Source organism: Primulina huaijiensis, chromosome 3 (assembly GCF_012295235.1).
Source record: "Primulina huaijiensis isolate GDHJ02 chromosome 3, ASM1229523v2, whole genome shotgun sequence".
Taxonomy (NCBI): Eukaryota; Viridiplantae; Streptophyta; class Magnoliopsida; order Lamiales; family Gesneriaceae; genus Primulina; species Primulina huaijiensis.
This window is the reverse complement of record NC_133308.1, coordinates 4684898-4703709: the sequence shown is the minus strand read 5'-3', so window position 1 is coordinate 4703709 and position 18812 is coordinate 4684898. Positions and strand designations below refer to the sequence as shown.

At 33.9% G+C, this 18812-nt stretch overlaps 2 protein-coding genes and 1 long non-coding RNA gene across 12 annotated transcripts; 1 reads left to right on the top strand and 2 right to left on the bottom strand.

Annotated features, from left to right (window-relative positions):
- Positions 1–3999: 3999 nt before the first annotated feature.
- On the bottom strand, positions 4000–8114 carry LOC140973245 (magnesium transporter MRS2-1-like). Of its 10 annotated transcripts, none has more exons than XR_012174604.1 (7): positions 7896–8114; positions 6596–7196; positions 5920–6048; positions 5490–5825; positions 5365–5412; positions 4503–4795; positions 4000–4414 (listed from the first exon to the last, which is right to left on the bottom strand). XR_012174604.1 is itself a non-coding variant. In XM_073435899.1 (7 exons), exons 2-7 carry the CDS (start codon positions 7175–7177, stop codon positions 4576–4578), a joined length of 1188 nt encoding a protein of 395 aa, XP_073292000.1. In that variant the 5' UTR covers positions 7178–7196; positions 7896–8114; the 3' UTR covers positions 4001–4575. The 10 variants fall into 10 exon arrangements, 7 of the variants coding, with proteins under 7 accessions (XP_073292000.1, XP_073292004.1, XP_073292005.1 ...); XR_012174603.1 differs by having other exon boundaries at positions 4001–4421; XM_073435899.1 differs by having other exon boundaries at positions 4001–4583; positions 4711–4795.
- Positions 8115–11660: 3546 nt separating this feature from the next.
- LOC140972121 (inactive RHOMBOID-like protein 8) lies at positions 11661–14620 on the top strand. The gene is made up of 6 exons (XM_073434587.1): positions 11661–12273; positions 13150–13313; positions 13428–13591; positions 13668–13933; positions 14027–14153; positions 14347–14620. Exons 1-6 carry the CDS (start codon positions 11948–11950, stop codon positions 14467–14469), a joined length of 1170 nt encoding a protein of 389 aa, XP_073290688.1. The 5' UTR covers positions 11661–11947; the 3' UTR covers positions 14470–14620.
- A 389-nt stretch (positions 14621–15009) lies between these two features.
- Positions 15010–16418, bottom strand: LOC140972120 (uncharacterized). Its single transcript, XR_012174437.1, has 2 exons — positions 16208–16418; positions 15010–15480 (listed from the first exon to the last, which is right to left on the bottom strand). It is a non-coding gene; the product is annotated as an uncharacterized lncRNA (long non-coding RNA).
- Between the last annotated feature and the right edge of the window lie 2394 nt (positions 16419–18812).

Here is an 18812-nt window from a genome sequence, read left to right as displayed (position 1 = left end):
AAAAAATATAGTAGTCAAAGTATTTATTATTCGATAAAGATATCAAATTTCAATAATACGTAACTCAAAAACTATTCGAAAGTTAACTTTCATAAATATACAAGTGACTACTTTTTAAATGCTATATTTCTTTAAAATAAATAATAGCATTATTTTCGGACCACCAGTTATGTACTAACAATATAAATATGGTATTGCAAGACACTATGGTACATGGCTTGATTTTTTCATTTGTTATTCAACAATTTGAGCAGTTTTTAAAGTGTAACAAAAGTTACTTATATGAAATTCAATCGTTAATGAAATAAATTCTTGTTATCCAAATGTAAACTCGAATATTGAGTTGATAATGCGAAAAGAAATTTTAGTCACCGAGTTGCAAGAAGCCAAATTTAGGCAAACTTAATTTTCGCTTCAGAGAATTTGATCATTTAGCAAGTAATTCAAATTACACTAATGACCAAAGCATGTTTCCATTTTATTTATTTTTATATTTACGTATATCTTTTTAATCGATAAATATAATTATGCAAATATATCATTGACATCATCAAGAAGATTCGATCATTAAATAATTTTCAAAAACAAGATGACATTACTATTCACCGGAGAGAAGTAGTTTTGTTCAACACTTTGTGAAGCTGAATATCGAGATCGTCCCAATGTATTGCAACTATAATTAACTTTACATGCTTAAAAATATTTAATTATTTTGTATACTTTCTCACAATTAATTTTTCAAGTACCAGATAATAATGCTGGTTCAAGATGAAAATGAAATAGCTAGAGTGACGTTGTTCGAAGAGGTTACTGAGACATTTATTGATTGCTCTATCAAAAAATAATTGACATGCATACTAAGGTGAATTAAAATATTTATTTGAATAATATTATAATAATCCAATACATATTGTCAATAACTACAAATTTTATATTGCATAAAAAAAGTAATTTGGAGTATTTAACAATACTTGATCAACCAAGAAAATAAGATCACAATTCTCTTTTCAAATTAGACAAGTCTGTCTCGACTACAAATGGAATAACAATAATAGTTGTAGATGAATTTGAGAAATCACAAATCAAGATAAATACTGATATAAAAATAAAGAACTGAAACATCAATGAAATACAAAATGGAGAGAAGAAAAGAACGAACGCAAAAGAAAGGACAAAACAAGTACAACATGAAGATAAGAAGACAACAAACACTAAGGAAATGACAAAACCACAGAAAAAGAAACAAAGTTCATCATGTTTCAAAGGAGAAACCATAAAAATTCAAGATAATGAAAAAATAGACGATTTCAGTAAAATGATGAGGAAACTAAGACAAAATAGACACATAGAGATAACCCAAAAACTGAAAATTAAATAAGAAAAAATTTGATAATGCTTTTTTATATTATGAATTTTCAATAGAAAATGGTTCTTTCGATTTCATTAAATATAAGTGTTTTATGTTCACATACTCGTTACAACGTTTATTCACCACGTGCAACGCACGTGTTACTTGCTAGTAATTTAAAAAAACAAAAATTATAGCATTAGTTATTAAATAATTATTGGTGAAACTTTTTTGGATTTGGATCTTGAATTTGACTCTTTCAAGAAAAGAAAAACGAATATGTTTTATTTATTAAATAATTATTTATTTATAGAACCTGCAGTAGTCATTGCTTTTATGAAGAAATCAATATGTTCTTCTAAAATATATAGAAATATATACATTATTAGTTATTCTTAACAAAAAGACTTGCAAAAGAAATTTGACTACAGAAGTTGATCCCACATACATGCAGGCCACGAGACTATAAAAGATTTGAAGCAAATTTGCATGAACACAGTTGCTCCATATTTCCGATGAGCTTCGCTAACTCGAAAATGGCTTCGCGCGAGTCATTGGATCTTCCTCTGCTTCCAAATTGATCATAAATATGAGTCCTAACAGCCATAGGACAATGTAGATGGATTGATCCAAAGTGAGGAAAGCAACAAGACTCACGAAGCTCCCACAGTACCGAACGTTTGCGAGATTTCTGACTCTGGCGTCGCTATTCCATGGAATGATTTTTCCAAATCGCCCGCCATAATACATTTCGGATTCTCCCAGCGTTTGATACACCATGTTTTACATTTGCATGAAGCTATCATTAATGTTTTAGTTAGCGATTAAAAAACTTTGTTGTGCTTGGATTGATTTCAAATTCATCTACTTTAGAGCAGTCCAAACGGTCTAGCGAGGCGGGCTAGCCCACAACCTTTCACAACCTGTTGTTTGGCTCAATCCTGTCATTTGTTTGGATTAATCAAGAAATTGTTTCATTTGTTTGTTATGTATTATATATATTGTCTGTCATGCGTGTGTTCACGTGAACTTAAAAATTCACTCGTCTTATCAGATTCAATGTATCAACGTCGAATCACACAGTAAAACACCAAATCCCCAAGTTATGCTTATAAAATTAAACACTCTGCATTCAAACAAATCAACGTGGACCAAACTATTCCTACTGATTACACAAGGTAAAAAAATTTATAATGTTATGCATGGTTGTCTTCTTTCGCTCCACATATGTATGGTAATTGTGGATAAACCTTTGAATGACGCGACGCACACCCATCTTCAAACGTTACTTCGTTTGGGGATCGGAGAGCCATTGATGATGGCTTCTCTTCTGTTCCCGGCTGTAACTTCATTTCCCCATCAATCCAAACCATCCATTGTTCCATTTACTTCTTCAAAACCCCCACTTCCCTGCCTTGTAAAAGGAATTCCATCAAATGCAATTCATTTCTTGATTACATTTCTCAGGGCCTGTTAAATGATTCCCTTCATCTGGACCGGTTTACCGCTTTCCAGCGGCTCGAAAGTGCTGCCGGGGAGCTGCCAGAAGTTCAAAAATGGGAGATACTGATTTTTTATGGTCTCGTTTGGATATACCCGACTGCTAGGCCCGGAGTTCTTATGGGAGCGATCGATGCGTATATTTTCGCCATTCTGCAACTGGGATTGGACAGTTTACTAGGGAGAAGGAATCTAAAGAGAAGGGATTTTTTGGTTGGTGATAGATTGGGTGAAGGGTCGTTTGGTGGTGTTTACGCTGGACTGATCGTTCCCAAGAACGTAAATGTGGATAAAAGTGTGACCAAACGAGCAAGTGCGAAAGCTGTTCAGATGCTAGATGCTAGCAGATTGAAGTATCTAATTTTCCTTTACATATGCTGATCTTGCGTCTTGATTATTTCAATATCTTATTTTATGCATGTGGTTTGATAATAATGTCATCGAAATCTCTATAACAAATATGAGAAGGATTAATTATTATATACACTGCCGGGAAATCATGAGACGTCGTGTTTTCAAATCTCGAGCACACATATCTTTGAAAACATATACAAACAAAGATGCATGTACTCAATATTTGAAAATAGTAGAAGTTAATAGATTTTTTTTCCATGATAGTTTTTAACAATCTTGAGATTTTCACAAAACGGTATATGCAATTAACCCATATGAAAACCGTACCACCAATCAATTTCATTGATAATAAAAGCGATTCCGACTAACTTTAATCGAAGATGATTCATTTAAAGGGGGCGTCCAATCTTTATCTATATTTGCACATTATTGGTCCAAAGTTTAACTCAATGAACTGAATGACAAAATAGATCAGAATGATGGTACACGTAAATCCATATTTATACATCAATTTGTACAACACAAAAATTCAATTTGTCAAAATCTCACTATATATTGAATACAAAATCTCGTGATATAACAGTAAAATCTCACGATATAATGATTGTAAATATCGTTGTAACAATATATTGGTTGTACCTTTAGTATTATTTAATAGATCAACTTGTACGTATGATTATATATTTTAGCAGTGCCGAAAACAATAACAAATAAGGCATACTGGCGAACAACAGTACACAAGTGACAACGCCTTTTGACCTTTCTACAGAAATTTCGATAGATAACTTTCATTTATCCAGGTGAATGGCAACTACAAGGAATTTCGATAGATCATTTTCATTTATACAGGTGAATTAGGACTAATCATTTTAAAATTCCATCTTTTTCATCAAGACTTGTGAATAACTAACTATGAGCAGTTCACTTGGGATATATAGCACAGCCCACTGGAACATTACTAAGAACCTGAAACATGTCAGTCCACGGAGAAGATACTTGGTAAGTGGATCCCAGCTCCATTCCTTGCTGGGAAATAGACAAGAAAAGCAAGGCCGCAGCAAGGGACAATCAGCCCACTACTCGGACAGTCGGGAGGATGACAACACCAGTAATTGGCAAAGACCAAGAGAAGAGTATCATGACCTCAAAACCCACTTCCACATTCGCGGAAATGAGAAGGAAAAGTGAAATTGCACGAGCTAGAACTTGTACCTCAAGTCTGGATCCTGAACAACTTAGTGACAAAAGCAGGGACGGAAATGAGAAGGAAAAGTGAAATTACACGAGCTAGAACCTGTACCTCAAGTCTGGATCCTGAACAACTTAGTGACTAGAGCAGAGATACATCTGCTCTATACATTTCTACAGCGGCATCAACCTTCTATACTTGTAAAACCATAAAAATAGGCAAAACTTAATGAGTCCAGAAACTCCAGTGATTATCATGACCCATTTGAATGCATCCGGGTCATTGAACAACGGAACAGGAAAGTTCATTCCAAATATACCGGCTACAACAGCAAATGTGGCAACAACAAATGTTGCGGTAGTAAGTAATAACTCAAACTGTATAAGCTGGTTTCGAACATTATCCTGCATAAAAATTATGATCCAATTCATTTGACACCATAAACTAGACATTGAAATTCCGTGGATATTTTACTATGATAACTAAAGCATGCATCAAAAAATTCAAAGCATGTTTAAAGAAATGCAGAGAACATAAACTATCACAACAGGCACTCTGAATCTCAAGTGGTATCCCAACATTATCTTTTCAAATGATTCTTGAAGGGGTTAATAGATTCGAAGTATGGCTTCTAAGGTTTATCAGGACTTACAATTGAACCTCCCATTATCTTGAATCTCAGATTAGTAAATCAGTCCAGATGAAGATTTCTATATTAACACACAGTTCTATTTCACAACGAATAAGAATTACAACCTTTAAGCAGCTAGAAACAAAATTTCATACACAGTTTGTTTATCAGGTCAAGATTGTTAAAAGGGTATGTAATGAAAAAAGATTTTTAATCATATTTAATCCACAGCTCATTTAGAAATAGTGCACACGACTTGAAACACATCTCTTGCTTTTAACAGAAGACATGTATTTCTTCAGGAATAAAGAAAGAAGTTGAGTAGGTAAAAGGTTGTCACACCAGCTGAATGTTGATGAAGTCTTCAGTATCATCAATATACTCCTTCAGCTAAAATTAGACAAGAAATTGTTACAACAAGAGAGAATAAACATAAGAAAATGCACATACATGGTTGTAGATGATACCGAAGTCAATTTGTTGAGGGTGCTATCAATGACAACAAAGTATGCCTCCAACAACATTTCTAGCTCTTCTATTCTATTAACAACGCTTTCTGAACTCCTCACACTCTCCTGTCTGCTCCTGGAAATACTCAGGCTTTTTTCAAGCTTCCTGCCACCAGGGGGTGAAGAAACAGGAGAAATAGGAGCAGAAACAGACAGCAACCCATCAATTGATCGGATTCCCATCAAAGATTGATCTCCATAAAAAGATGATTCCATGTGTCTTTTCTTCTCAGTAAGATACATTTCAGCCATGTCTCCATCATCATCCATGAGCTGCTCTATCTCATCCCTAACCTAGAAAACAACATTAGAAATATGTAGGAAGTATATCAAAGCCAAATCACCAGGGCACATGAACGATGGTGAACTCATCAGATTGATTTCAGACCTTTTGAACCCTCCGAGTTAATGCAACAAGTCTGCTCTTTAATCGGCGAACTCGTTCCAGATTCAATGTGCTGATCTTTGACGTAAGTTCATCCAACAGTGGATATGCCACAATTTCTAGTTCTGCTGCCTTCATTTCAAAGATTTTATAAATCCGAGTATAATTATTGGTTATATGATCCAAAAATTATTGAACACGAGATATTTACAGAACTTATAAAGAACCAGTATCCGGTGTCACATGGTCAACATAAAAACTTGACATCATGAATGATTTGTCATTTGACATTATACTAATGGAGAACAGATTCATGTCTGTACTAGAAAAAAGATAAGATAAAGAAGAAGCAGACGGAGAAGAAAGAAAGAGGAGAACCATCACCATTTACATAATAAGCAATTTTGATAAGTCAAATTTCATTCTGTGTTCTAAACGTTAAGCACACTCATAGACAAAGATGACCACTATTATATGGTGCTTTCAACAGGAAAAGATTATGTCAAGTACATCCAGAGTGTCATTAACAGATCCAGAACCGAAATTTTAGCGTCACTTCTCAGTATCAGGAAATTTTATGTTTATCATATCATTTGAGATGCACAATCTATGTCTAAAAAGATACGAAAACAGATAAAGGTAAGGGAAATGAACGGAAAACTAGGTTCTTATTCCATACCTGAGAGTCCAAAAAAGTACAGGCAGTCTCCAAGGCAACTTCAAGAGCTCTGAATTCAAAGGGCAAGTAATCAGGATATCCATTAGCTATCATATTGTCAAAATTTCTGTTTCCTCTTCTTCTGCTTAATTCCGGACCTGCAGACTGCCAAACTTTACCAACTTCTGCCGCTTGTAGACGTCGCTGCAGCTCCACCACATACTGCAGTACATAGCTATCAAGGAAATTTATCAACAAAACCTCATCTGCAGTAATAATACATCGAATCTGCTCAAGATTCACAACAATTGCCTTCTCTCTACCAAGGATGGTTGAGGGGTAAACAAACATTGGATCCAATAATCTTAGATCACGTGCAGGAAGATCACAGCGCCGCATCATGGTGAACTTGTCAACCTCCATCTCTTGGGAATTCCCATTTGCATCGACTCGTATCCATGATCTAAGGCCTTGCCCTCGCTTTTTGAGGCCAGAAACATCCACTCCTAGCCAGCCAGAGGCAGCCGGCCTATACGACGAATCTCTGAGATTAAAAGCAGAAGCAGGTTTTGGTAGGAGCAGGCGTTCTTTAAGGTCTGCCATAACAATAGAGTTCCCACAGCTGTAAAATAGAAGAACGGAAAATAGACTTGGTGACTGAGCTTTGCGAATCGACAATCTTAGAACAGTTAGAGAATGTATTTCGTCCAAACATTGCAGCGTCAAAAGTTTCCAACAAATCACATCATAGGAGAAACTAAACTTCAGAGGTTCGATCGCTTTATTTCTAAACACATTGAGACCTCAAACTAATCTACGTACTCATGATTTAGCTAGGTGTTCAGAATTTAATTTAACACTATCCAGAAAACTTGGGATAATAAACCACGTGAACCTCTTTCTCACCATGTTATGAAATATGCCATTTTCTTTTCTCTTAATTAACCACAAACTAACCTTACTTAAACAAAAAAGATCAATCTTTAAGAGATTAAACGAACTTATGAAAGAAACAAACTGTTGTATAAACAGTCAGTAAAATATGAGAAATAAATCAAACGGTTGCAATAAAGATATCATTCTATCTCTTTCTAATTAACAGGAACGCAACCTAAAACTTTGTCTAGGACTCCAGGCGATGACAAAATTTTCCATATCCAAATAAAAAATAATAATAATGAAACGGGCACGTGTTTTCAGCTAACAACCAACTCCCCACCCCGTTTGATCCGTCTCTGGCAGACTGTGAGCGCATAAATTGGGACTAAACTAAAATGTATTCAGAAATGATAAACGATCGAGAAATAAGAATCACAATCACCTCAATGATCAATGCAAGTAGCAACATATGAATTGATTCTCTCAATGATCGACGAAGTTAAGTGAAGATTGAAAAAATCGAGATCGAGAAGTTGTTTGATTGAATTCTGAGCTAGTGGGGGTGATGGAGATGGTACAAGAAATGAGGGACCGTGAAACGACGACGTTTTGGGTCGGAGGAGAAGAAACCTCATAGATGCAGCAAATCAAGCATTCATACACAGAATAAAAAAACAAATTTGGTTCTGTTATATTAGTGGCTGACGTTCATCCTACATATCTTTACGTACACGTGGCATGTGGTTTAAACATCATGTTATTTTATATTATTAATTATTAAAATTAATAAATATTATAAATCATACCATTAATATGGTCGATATCACATCACATCTCAAAATTTTAGAATTTGGGAATGGTGATTCTGGAAACAATTGATCATGATTAAAATAAAGTTCTTCAAAAAACGTTTTACATGAGACAATGATTGATTTTAATTTTTTTCGATTTTCATAATGTATGATACAATCAAATGATGCTATCTTCGTTGAAATTTAAAAAGATGACAGTCTTAGAATAAGTACTTTATGACCCATATTCCTTCATATATCTATCTAAGCGATATAAAGAAAACATCTCCCTTATTTGAATCAATTGATTCATTATCGTATCTTATACAAGATGTTATTCGGAGTTCAAATTTTAAGGTGATTATCTTGTTCTTCAAACAAATATCTTTTATCAAATCGCAATTCATCATGTATTAATCTATTTCGTGAAGATCGTAAACATAGGTCACGAGGAAATGACATCGATTGAATTCACGTAAGCTCTTTTCACGACTTCATAATGGCCTTTCAATTTCGATGAAAACATAACTTCTAATTTTATCATCATTCAATTCCAATTCTAACAATGAAGAAAATATATGTGCGTGTCTATAAATATGATATTATATGTTTTATAAATTTACTAATATTTTAAATATTTTATTTAAATTATGTACAAAATAAATATACTAATAATTTACTAAAATATACAAATATAAAAATAAAAAATAATCCTTGCAAATTACAATGACGAACATACGTCAGTTCATCATTATTTTTGAAAACTACATGAACCTGGTTCGGGTATTAACTCGAGCCCAACCTTTTTGAAAATTACCTGACCTGATAGGGTTAAAAGGGGCAGTGGAGCTATATCGGCAGATACGATCCATTGAGTCATGGACTAGCTCGAGCATATTATGTAAGATTATTGATCATTTGACCTATGATATCATGATATCTTGTATATGTACATACATTGCATTCATACATAACATCATTGTATTTTATATATCATGTTTCGCGATTTCTTGATGTTTCGTACTAGGGTTCTGTCACCCAAGAGGGGGTTTTCGTGTTTTTTGTGTGTTGACATGACATGTATTACAAGTGGTTCGACTTCAGGTTCTCGAGATGAAGCATCAAGAAGTACTAGAGCTTATTGAGAGTGAGCTCAGTTGTATTTAAGCATAATGTGGTGTTGTTGTCTCTTAGATAGTATATATCATGGAGTTTTACTTTTATTGGAGTATGCCCCAAGTCGTTGTATTTTGAATATTTGAGGATTGTATTATGTTATTATCGAGTTTTGTCGGTTCTATGATATTTTTTGTCTATTTATGTTGTGATTGTGTTTGGATGACACATGTTTATGCTGAATATTTTATTTTTCTAGAATGTTAATTTAAGAAGATGTCATATCGAAATTTTTATAAGGAAAGAGAAATTTTTAACTCATTTTTATGATGTTTATTAATTAATCATGATTATATATTAATAAATCATGCTTAGAATAACATACCTTCACACTTTGAAAACATATATTGATGTGGATCAACTTTAATATAAGATTTTCTAACTTTGTCACGATTTCAATGGGATACTTCTATATTCACGCTCCCAATCCCGGATCACGTTCGAACGATTGAACATCAAATCTCTCATTGATTTCAATTCTTAAAGATTTTTCATGACCGACTTTCAGAAATCTAATGATCAATATCTCTAGCTGGATTTGATTGAGATGCTATAATTTCAACATTCTTTCTTTAGAAGAATGTGTCATTTTTTTGTGGTTTTTACATCTAAAAAAAATATTGACCCAAGTTTTAATAATAATTTATAAACCTTTAATCTAATCAAAACAACAAATGATGAAAGAAATAATTTGTCCATACTAGAAATCAAAAAACAAATAAGCAAAATAATATCAAGAATCGATAGAAAAAACACTTATATAAAGCACACATAAATATTCAATCTCTCAAAAGAACTAGAGAAAAAAAATACCTCAGACCGGATTAAATACCAAGCATATATAAAATAATTAGAGAACTGAGGTCTACTTTATTGTTAATAGGAGAAAATATTTTCCAATATTTGTTTTAAATACTACCTTACTCTTCTTGTCTGCTCTAATTAATGTAATTAATTAATAGAAACTAAAAAATATCCCATATTTGTTTTAAATACCACTTTGCTATTCTGATCTTATAGTTTTATTACATTCAACAGATAAATATCACTTCAACGGTGCTCATAAAAGTGCCCACAGTGAGTGCTCATGAAATCAATTATATATATATGTGTGTGTTTGTAAATTCTTTATAAACATACAATATACAAGAAAAAAGATTTATATTGTCTTGTAATACAACTACTATAAAATTAAACATGATTGTTTCAAGAGTTTCATGTGTTTCCGATATAGGGATGACAACGAGGTGGGTCAGGAGCGATGATGCATTCTTCATTCACGTCTCCAAATCTAAAACTCATCATCATCTCACCTCAATCCCTATTTTTTCTAATCGAGGACTCTCCGTCTCCGTGGAGATTAACTTTCCATCCTCGTTTCTATCTAATTGGGAATCCTCATCCCCGACCTCGTGGAGATTAAATCATCATCCCCGCTTCAAATAGTTTAGGAATGACAATGAACGATGTGGTTTTGTCATCCTCATCCCCGCATCTCTGACCTTGTGGGGATTAAATCCTCATCATTGTCTCCACCGCTTCAAATACCAGTTGAGTTTCAAATTTACTTAAACAAATATTGATACAAGAATCTATTCACATATATAAATACTAATATAATTTAAACAATACAAACATTAATAATTCTAGGTTTAATAATTTAAAAAAATGAAACAACGTCATTATCATGGGATGATGAGTAGCACGCAAACGAGATTTGAACGTTACGGATTTAGTTTTCTGTTTTGAATTTGTTAATTGTTAAAAAAAGATATTATTATTATTATTATTTATATCGAAACGAAATCGGGGATCTGGATAGCAATTATATGTCCGTCTCTGATGAGGATCTGGATTGCATCCTCATACTAATCTCGATTTGATTTGGAACTCATACTTGAAAATATATCTCTGCACCCGTCCGTTTCGGTTTTCCTCTCGGAAAAAATTGTCATCCTCATTCCCATATTTTCTCGTTATTGGTCATTAAAATTTTTTAAAAAAAGTAATGGAGAAAATTTGGAAAAAAAAATATTGATTAAACATAGCCGAAACTGCTATCATCATTAAAATTTTTTTAAAAAAGTAATGGAGAAAATTTGAAAAAAAAAAATTTGATTAAACATAGCCGAAACTGCTATCAAGCCATCTCATCCAAGGGTTCCAGCGTCTTAAAAAAATAATACGAGTTATTTGCGTAATAACGCAACTTCCAGGGACTAAATACAAAACAAAAACACAAAAAAGGAAGCCAGAGTTAACAAATTCCCGCCGACCCACCACTGACACACCCTCTCGTTCAGCTGTATGCTGCGGCCAACCGCCCCAACCGTGTGTTCAATCTTTACCATTTCTAGAAATCCCAATTCGTTTCCAAGAAACCATATTTGATCCACAAAACCAGAAAAATGAGATTTGTGATTTGTTTCCCAGTGGGATTTGGCTGGACCCAAGAATCGACAGTTCTAAGCACATAAATCCTCATTCAGTTTCATCCTCACCATTCCAAGAAACGATCTTTCCTTCAATGGAAGAAACCCCAAAACTCCAAACCCTTGTAGAAATCAAGCCCACTCCACATTCGGTACCAAGAATCTCAGCTGAACTCACAGCAGAAGAATCTGTCAAAGAACAGAGAATACCCTTTCCATTCTTCAGGCCCCTCTCTCAGAGAAAGGAGAACACTTGGATCATATCTATATTTGTGATCCTTCACTTGATTTCTTTTACTGCCACTATGTTTGTAAATGATTGTTGGGGCAATTCCCATGCGCAATGCGCCATCAAATCCCTTGGAAGGTTCTCCTTTCAGCCGCTGGCCGAAAATCCTTTGCTTGGCCCTTCAGCTTCTGCGTGAGTCTTTTTCTAACTTGTGTTGGATTTTGATGATCTTTGATTCATTTCAAATGTAATGGGTAAATTTGGAATTTATTGGATTAATATAGTGTAAGAATGCGATAGGTACTGATCAAGTTCATCTCAACTCTTAAGTAAATTGGTTATATATATGGAGTTGGGTTTGATTTCTTGATTCAATGTATTGATTTTTAGTTTCTGTGACTGATGTCCGTCGGGTCCATAAATCTTGTATGTAATGTGTTAACCTGATTCAAATCAATGAGTTGATTGGACATTTTGATATCATTGAATACTTTGCACTAATATGGTCCTACTGTAGTGGTTTGATCTTTCCAATATTATATTGAGTTTGCTGGTACTGTATTTTACGTTACTTACTGAATATTACTAAATATCATTGGCCTCTTGGAGTTTTGCTTTTATTTGGCTGACGAGTGGACAGCTTGGTACTCCTGTAGTACATTATGAAGGGTTTTCTGTCCGTTAGTTGCTTTAGTGTGTGGAATGGGAAAATGACACTGAAATATTTCAGTTTCTTGGTAAATTCTTTGATGGAATCTTCTGTACACAATAAATGGCTAGTTGATTGACAAAATACATTTTGCTACCATGATGTCATGGTGAGATTTTTCGCATATGCTGTTGTCCTTCCATTTTATACTGAGATAGAGGATCACCATTCCCTCTTTTGTGCCCAAGTGCTCTTAAATTGCACGTGAGAAAGTAATGCAAGAAAAAGGAAATGAAAATGTTGTAGGTGTCTCGTTCCTCATGTCATCTTACTTGTAATATTGAGAAAGAATCCAGTTTCCTTATTTGTTTCCTTTTTGAGAGAGAATTCATACTCTGTTATATTTCTTCCTGATGTAGGCTTGATTCAATGGGGGCGCTTCACAAGAGATATTTGGTAAAAGGTCATCAACCGTGGCGCCTTCTCACGAGCTCATGCTTGCACGGAGGTGTTTTCCACATTATCATCAGTCTTTCTAGTGTAATATTTGTTGGAATTCACTTGGAGCAAGAGTTTGGACCATGTAAAGTTTCCCTTCATGCATATACTTTCCTCTTTTACAGAAGCTAATACAGTTCTAATTTGTGTTTCTGAAGGATAATGATTAACGCACCTCCTTCCTTTTAATTCAATGTAGTGAGGACAGGACTCATATACATACTTTCAGCCCTAATGGGTAGTTTGGTAGCTGCTTTATTTCTTCAAGATAGGGCATCAGTTACATCTTCTGGTGCATTGTTTGGATTGCTTGGTGCATTGCTGTCTGGACTCATTCGAAATTGGACGATTTACTCCAAAAAGGTCCTTTGTATATCCTTACTAGATTTGCTTCGATGTTTTTTAGCGGGACTAACAATCTTCACGTATTTAATTGCAGTTTGCAACTCTCGTGTTGTTTTCCATCATCTTGACAGTAAACACAATAGTCGGCCTGATGCCATATGTCAACAACTTTTCCAACATTGGGGGATTTATCTCAGGATTTCTTACTGGTTTTATGCTTCTATTAAAGCCAGAGCTTGGGAAACTGTATCATATTAAAGGCTTTTTGATTGATTATGATGCTAAGAATAAGGTTCAGCACAGACACAAGTTTGATAAACCAGTCTTGAGGAGTGTTTCGCTAGTCATTTTCAGTCTTGTGTAAGTTTTCGTAATCAGCGTCTATTTCTTCTTAAAGAAAAAAAACCTGTCTTTCATCGTATCTGATTATTTATTTATGTTTGCACGACGCAGACTTGCTGGAGTTACTGTTGCTATTGTTCAAGGGGTAAATTTGAACAAGTACTGTAGCTGGTGCCGCTACATCGATTGTGTTCCTTTGAAATGGTGGAGCTGTGATGACATAACTATGCCTTGTGAGGTATTGGAACAAGCACTCTACATGGATCTCTCCCTTCACCGTTTAGTTACAAATTCATGTCAAGTTGAATTCTGCCCTACTCTACTTATCATTTTATTTTATTCCATCTAAAATAGACGACGAACGTATTCAAACCACAATAACCCTGATGTTATTATTCAATTTATGTAGCTAACGAATTCTCGTTGTGCAGGCAATGACAAGCTCTGAGCAGTTGACTCTGACTTGCTCTGGCAATGGCAAGTTTAGGGTGCTGCCTTCGGCTAATGTCTCAGAAGCAAGGATCCAGGACCTATGCTATCTCATTTGCTCATAGAATAGAATAAACATCACATGTAAATATGTAATGCATGTATTCCTTCTTTAGTTTGTTTGTACGCTGTACATATAACGGTGTTCAAATTTGGTCATTGTTGGTTCCCATTGTAGATTTAGATTGCTTGACCAGAGAACAACTTCCATGGCCTAGTTTTTTCGCGTATATCTTTTTCCACATTTGATTTCTCACGCCTAGTACGAAGCAAATGGATTTATCAACAGTCGACGCAATTGCAAATATAATTATCAGCCTAAGAGCTTTTTATTAACATTTAGCCATCATATTACCCAACGTTAGTCCTAAGCCATCGCACCTCAATGATAAAAATAATTTAAAAAATATTATTTCCATGTTTTCTTTTTCATATTTTTCACAAAAAAATTGAAATGAAACCAACCTCAATTAGAAACAGAATCCATTTGAGATTGAGTAGATAAATAATATTCTGATCAATAAAATATTTTAGCAAGACGTCTGAATAAAAAATTATGTGAAGAATAATATTGTAATTTGACATTCCATGGTTTGAATAATCAATAGATAAAATTGCAAGCACTTGTTTGATTAAATAATCCAATCTTATCAATCCCAATCATGCATAACCTAGTATCTTAGCATTTCCTGTTCTTTAGTATACAAAATATATATAGATATCAATGAGCTAGTGAAGTATGCAGACAGAAGCTGAGATAGACTAATAGAATCTTAGTTTCCCCTTGGCCAGAGTTGCTTTTGCCCGCTGCAAATGACAAGATGTCTTTTGAGTCCCTTTCAGACCAGAACACGAATTGTTGGCTCCAAGCGAGACAGCAAAGTAAAGATAAATTGTGCATAGAAAAGCAAGGAGGGCAAAAGCAGTAAGAAGGAAACGATGTCTCTGAACAAGAGTGGCACAACTTCCCGATTCATCGCATCGTTCGTATTGTTTCTTTGATATGGGTTCAGAAAATACAGTCTGGGACTGTGTCCTCCGTTGAGGCGAAGATATTGTGCTTTCTAGAGACATAGCTACAATGAACAAGATGTATTCAGCATATTCACCATTCATTCACCAAATAAGGCTTCCGAAAAGTCGAAATTCATCACCATTACAATGTCAATATTCGATATCGTATGGACTCGTTTGCAAAAGGATTGTTTATGGGGCAAATTTTCTAAAACTTTAATGTAACAAAAGATTGAGGAAACTTTACTCGATGATGATGGATTTTTACAAATCCATGGCCTAGAAACATTTCATTTATATACCCCATTGTGCAAACAGAGCAAGAAAATAAATTTCTACAGAAAGCACACAATATCCATGAAGATGATCATGGAGCATCCATTTGCGCAAAAACGTAAATAAGTACTCTTAAACCTCACAGCCAAATTCACAAATCTCCAGTCTACAACAGTCCCAAAAACAGAGTTTGTTCTTGTATCAAAACAAGAAAAAATTAATGACTAAAAAGCTACCTAATTCCAAGCAACAAGACCAAAATTCAACAGACTTATTCTACTTCACAATTTCACATCAAAATTTTTGACACGAAATTGAAATCCAGTCTTCCCACACGAAATAAAACATAAAATCTGGACTGTAGACTACCACAAGCTCATCCAAAAACCAAATGAATAAAGAAATCTTCCAAAAATCTTAAAGCAAAGGAAAATATCACACACACACAAAAAAAAAATGCAAAATAAGGAATACAAAAAACTTCTGAACGAAGAAAATAGAGACGTAAGCAACCTGCCTACCAACCAACCAACCAACCAACCAACGATCCAAGTCCGTGAAAGTAATAGCCCTTTCCAATCCAAATCACGACAAACTCTTCAAAGCAGAATGGATTGTTGCCGGTACTTTGGATGCTTCTTACTTCTCGGCTACATATATGGCGAAATGCCTGAGATAAGTACTCTTGTTCAGAGAGTATCAGGCATTTCTTACGCCTCGGCAACATATACTGTATCACATTTAATTCGATAATATCTTTATTTATATTTTCAAATTCGACCTTATTTTTATCTAAATTTTAAAAGTAAAAAACGTGTGTGAGACGATCTCACGAGTCGTATTTTGTGAGACATATTTTTTATTTGGGTCATTCTTGAAAAAATATTACTTTTTATGCTAAGAGTATTACTTTTTATTGTAAATATCGGTAGGGTTGACCCGTCTCACAGATAAAGATTCGTGAGACCGTCTCACAAGAGACCTAATCATTTTAAATTTTTAGATGATTATATAACTTTTAATAAAAAAAATATTAATATGAGTCTATTTTATTATTTTATTTTATTAAATTTTAATTTTTTTCCCTATAAAATCGATGTCCTAAATTATCTTTTATTTTCTTCAGCTATAGAAATATAGTATTCGATTGAGGACTCGATATCAAATAAATTTGATTTGGAAGGGTAATTACTGATATAATTTTTTGAATTATTAGATTATGTATAATAAGTATTTGTGAAAATTTTACATGTAGATAAATGTAATTTATTTGCAGCTTAAAATTTTAAAGTAGTATAATTGATATTTAAATAAATTGCTTTATTATTTATGGAGAAACTTAATTTCTTGGTTAAATTTATTTTATGCCGACTAAAAAGAATTTAACTTCGATTTTTTTTCTTTTTAGTTTTTATTAAATTAGGTATTTCATTAATTTCCATAAAATATATCATATGGATATTATATATAATAAGATTGGTATCATGAATGGGCTAAAAACAAGTTATATTTTGCTTATTTATTGTGAATTTTGAAATACTTTAATGCATCATACTTTAAAAAAAAAGTAATTAATTTTATCCGGAAACGCAAACAATTTTTGATTTTGACGATAACAAAACTTGATATTGTATTTTTAACATATTTATTCAAGTGTGTAGTTGATAGATGCCAATTTTGAAGTGATAGGTTGTCGAAACAAAATTTCAGTACAATTTTTTTCCTAGCGCAGCTGATTGCTTCAAGCTTATTTCATAGCTCATTAATCCAAATTACCAGATCGCAACAAATTTGAACATCCAACTCAAAAAACTACAAGTAATACTTCATATCAGCTCGGCGTATTCGGATTTTATCTAGGCGAAATATTGGTCGCAAAATCCATATGAATGAAACAGAAATAGTAATTAGTGTGATAGGACTAGTTCTGGTATTTTTGTCATATCTCTCAGCTCGGTTAACATAATGAAACGATTCAGTATTAGCTATTACGTTAAGACGATGATCTACAAATAATCTTCATAATTAGAAGTATGAATCGGATTTTATAACTGATAGATTACATCGAAATTGCTAGTTCTATGTAGGATGAAGAAAAAAGTTCAACCTATACATAACAATGTTTTTCGAGCATATATCTTTCATACAAACTTGAAAGCGAGTTATTCTTAATTCTATGAAAATCTAACACAAAGTGTTACAACTTTCATTGTCATCACTTTGCCAAAAAATTGACGAATCAACAACTACAATTAGGTAAAACTACCATCCAGAATTAGACCAGTTAGACGACCAGCTAAGTCAACAGGTTCAGAAAAATTGTGGGGCCCTTAGCACCTAATCGTTACTACAACACAATTTGATTAGGGTTAATTAATCACAGCAGAAAACGAGTTTAAAATTTCTTTACAATGAGCCCAAAATATGCTATTTGAATACTAAAAATAGTATTTCATCTCACAACATAAAACATGCCCACACATAATCAAAACAACTCATACACCAACAAATCATATCCTCGGGACATGCCCCCGGTATATAGATACATATACATATATACTGGGAAAGACCACTAAACCTCAACTCAAACTGTGACTCCCTCCAGAAGCACCCTCTTCGGTCTCCTGATATCCTGGAGTACCTGTCATTGTCCACATACAAAGACAACAACAGCCCCGTCTGGGGTGAGCAAAGCTCATTCTGAAGCAACCACTATATATACCACAAATATCTAAACAATAATATATGATATGCAATGCATGTATGTCGTGGAGGTATCAGGTCAAATGCCCATCCACTGAGCACATGTCAGAGTCAATCGAATCGCTATCAAATCAATGCTCGAGCTGGCACACCGGCCTCAATAAGGGATACTCGTATGATAGCGTCGACGAAGCGCCATCAAATCCCAAATCTCATATCCAATCATCGGGGCCACAAATGTCTATGCTTTAAGGGTCATTTAATACCAAACATAGCATTGTGTTCACAAACCCCAGAATCAAATCAAATCATATCAGGGTATCCAAGGATCATAGCTCAACGTGCATGTCATGTATGCCACATAAACTCAACAAATAAGGCATATAGACATGTATTCTCAATCCAATCAATCAAA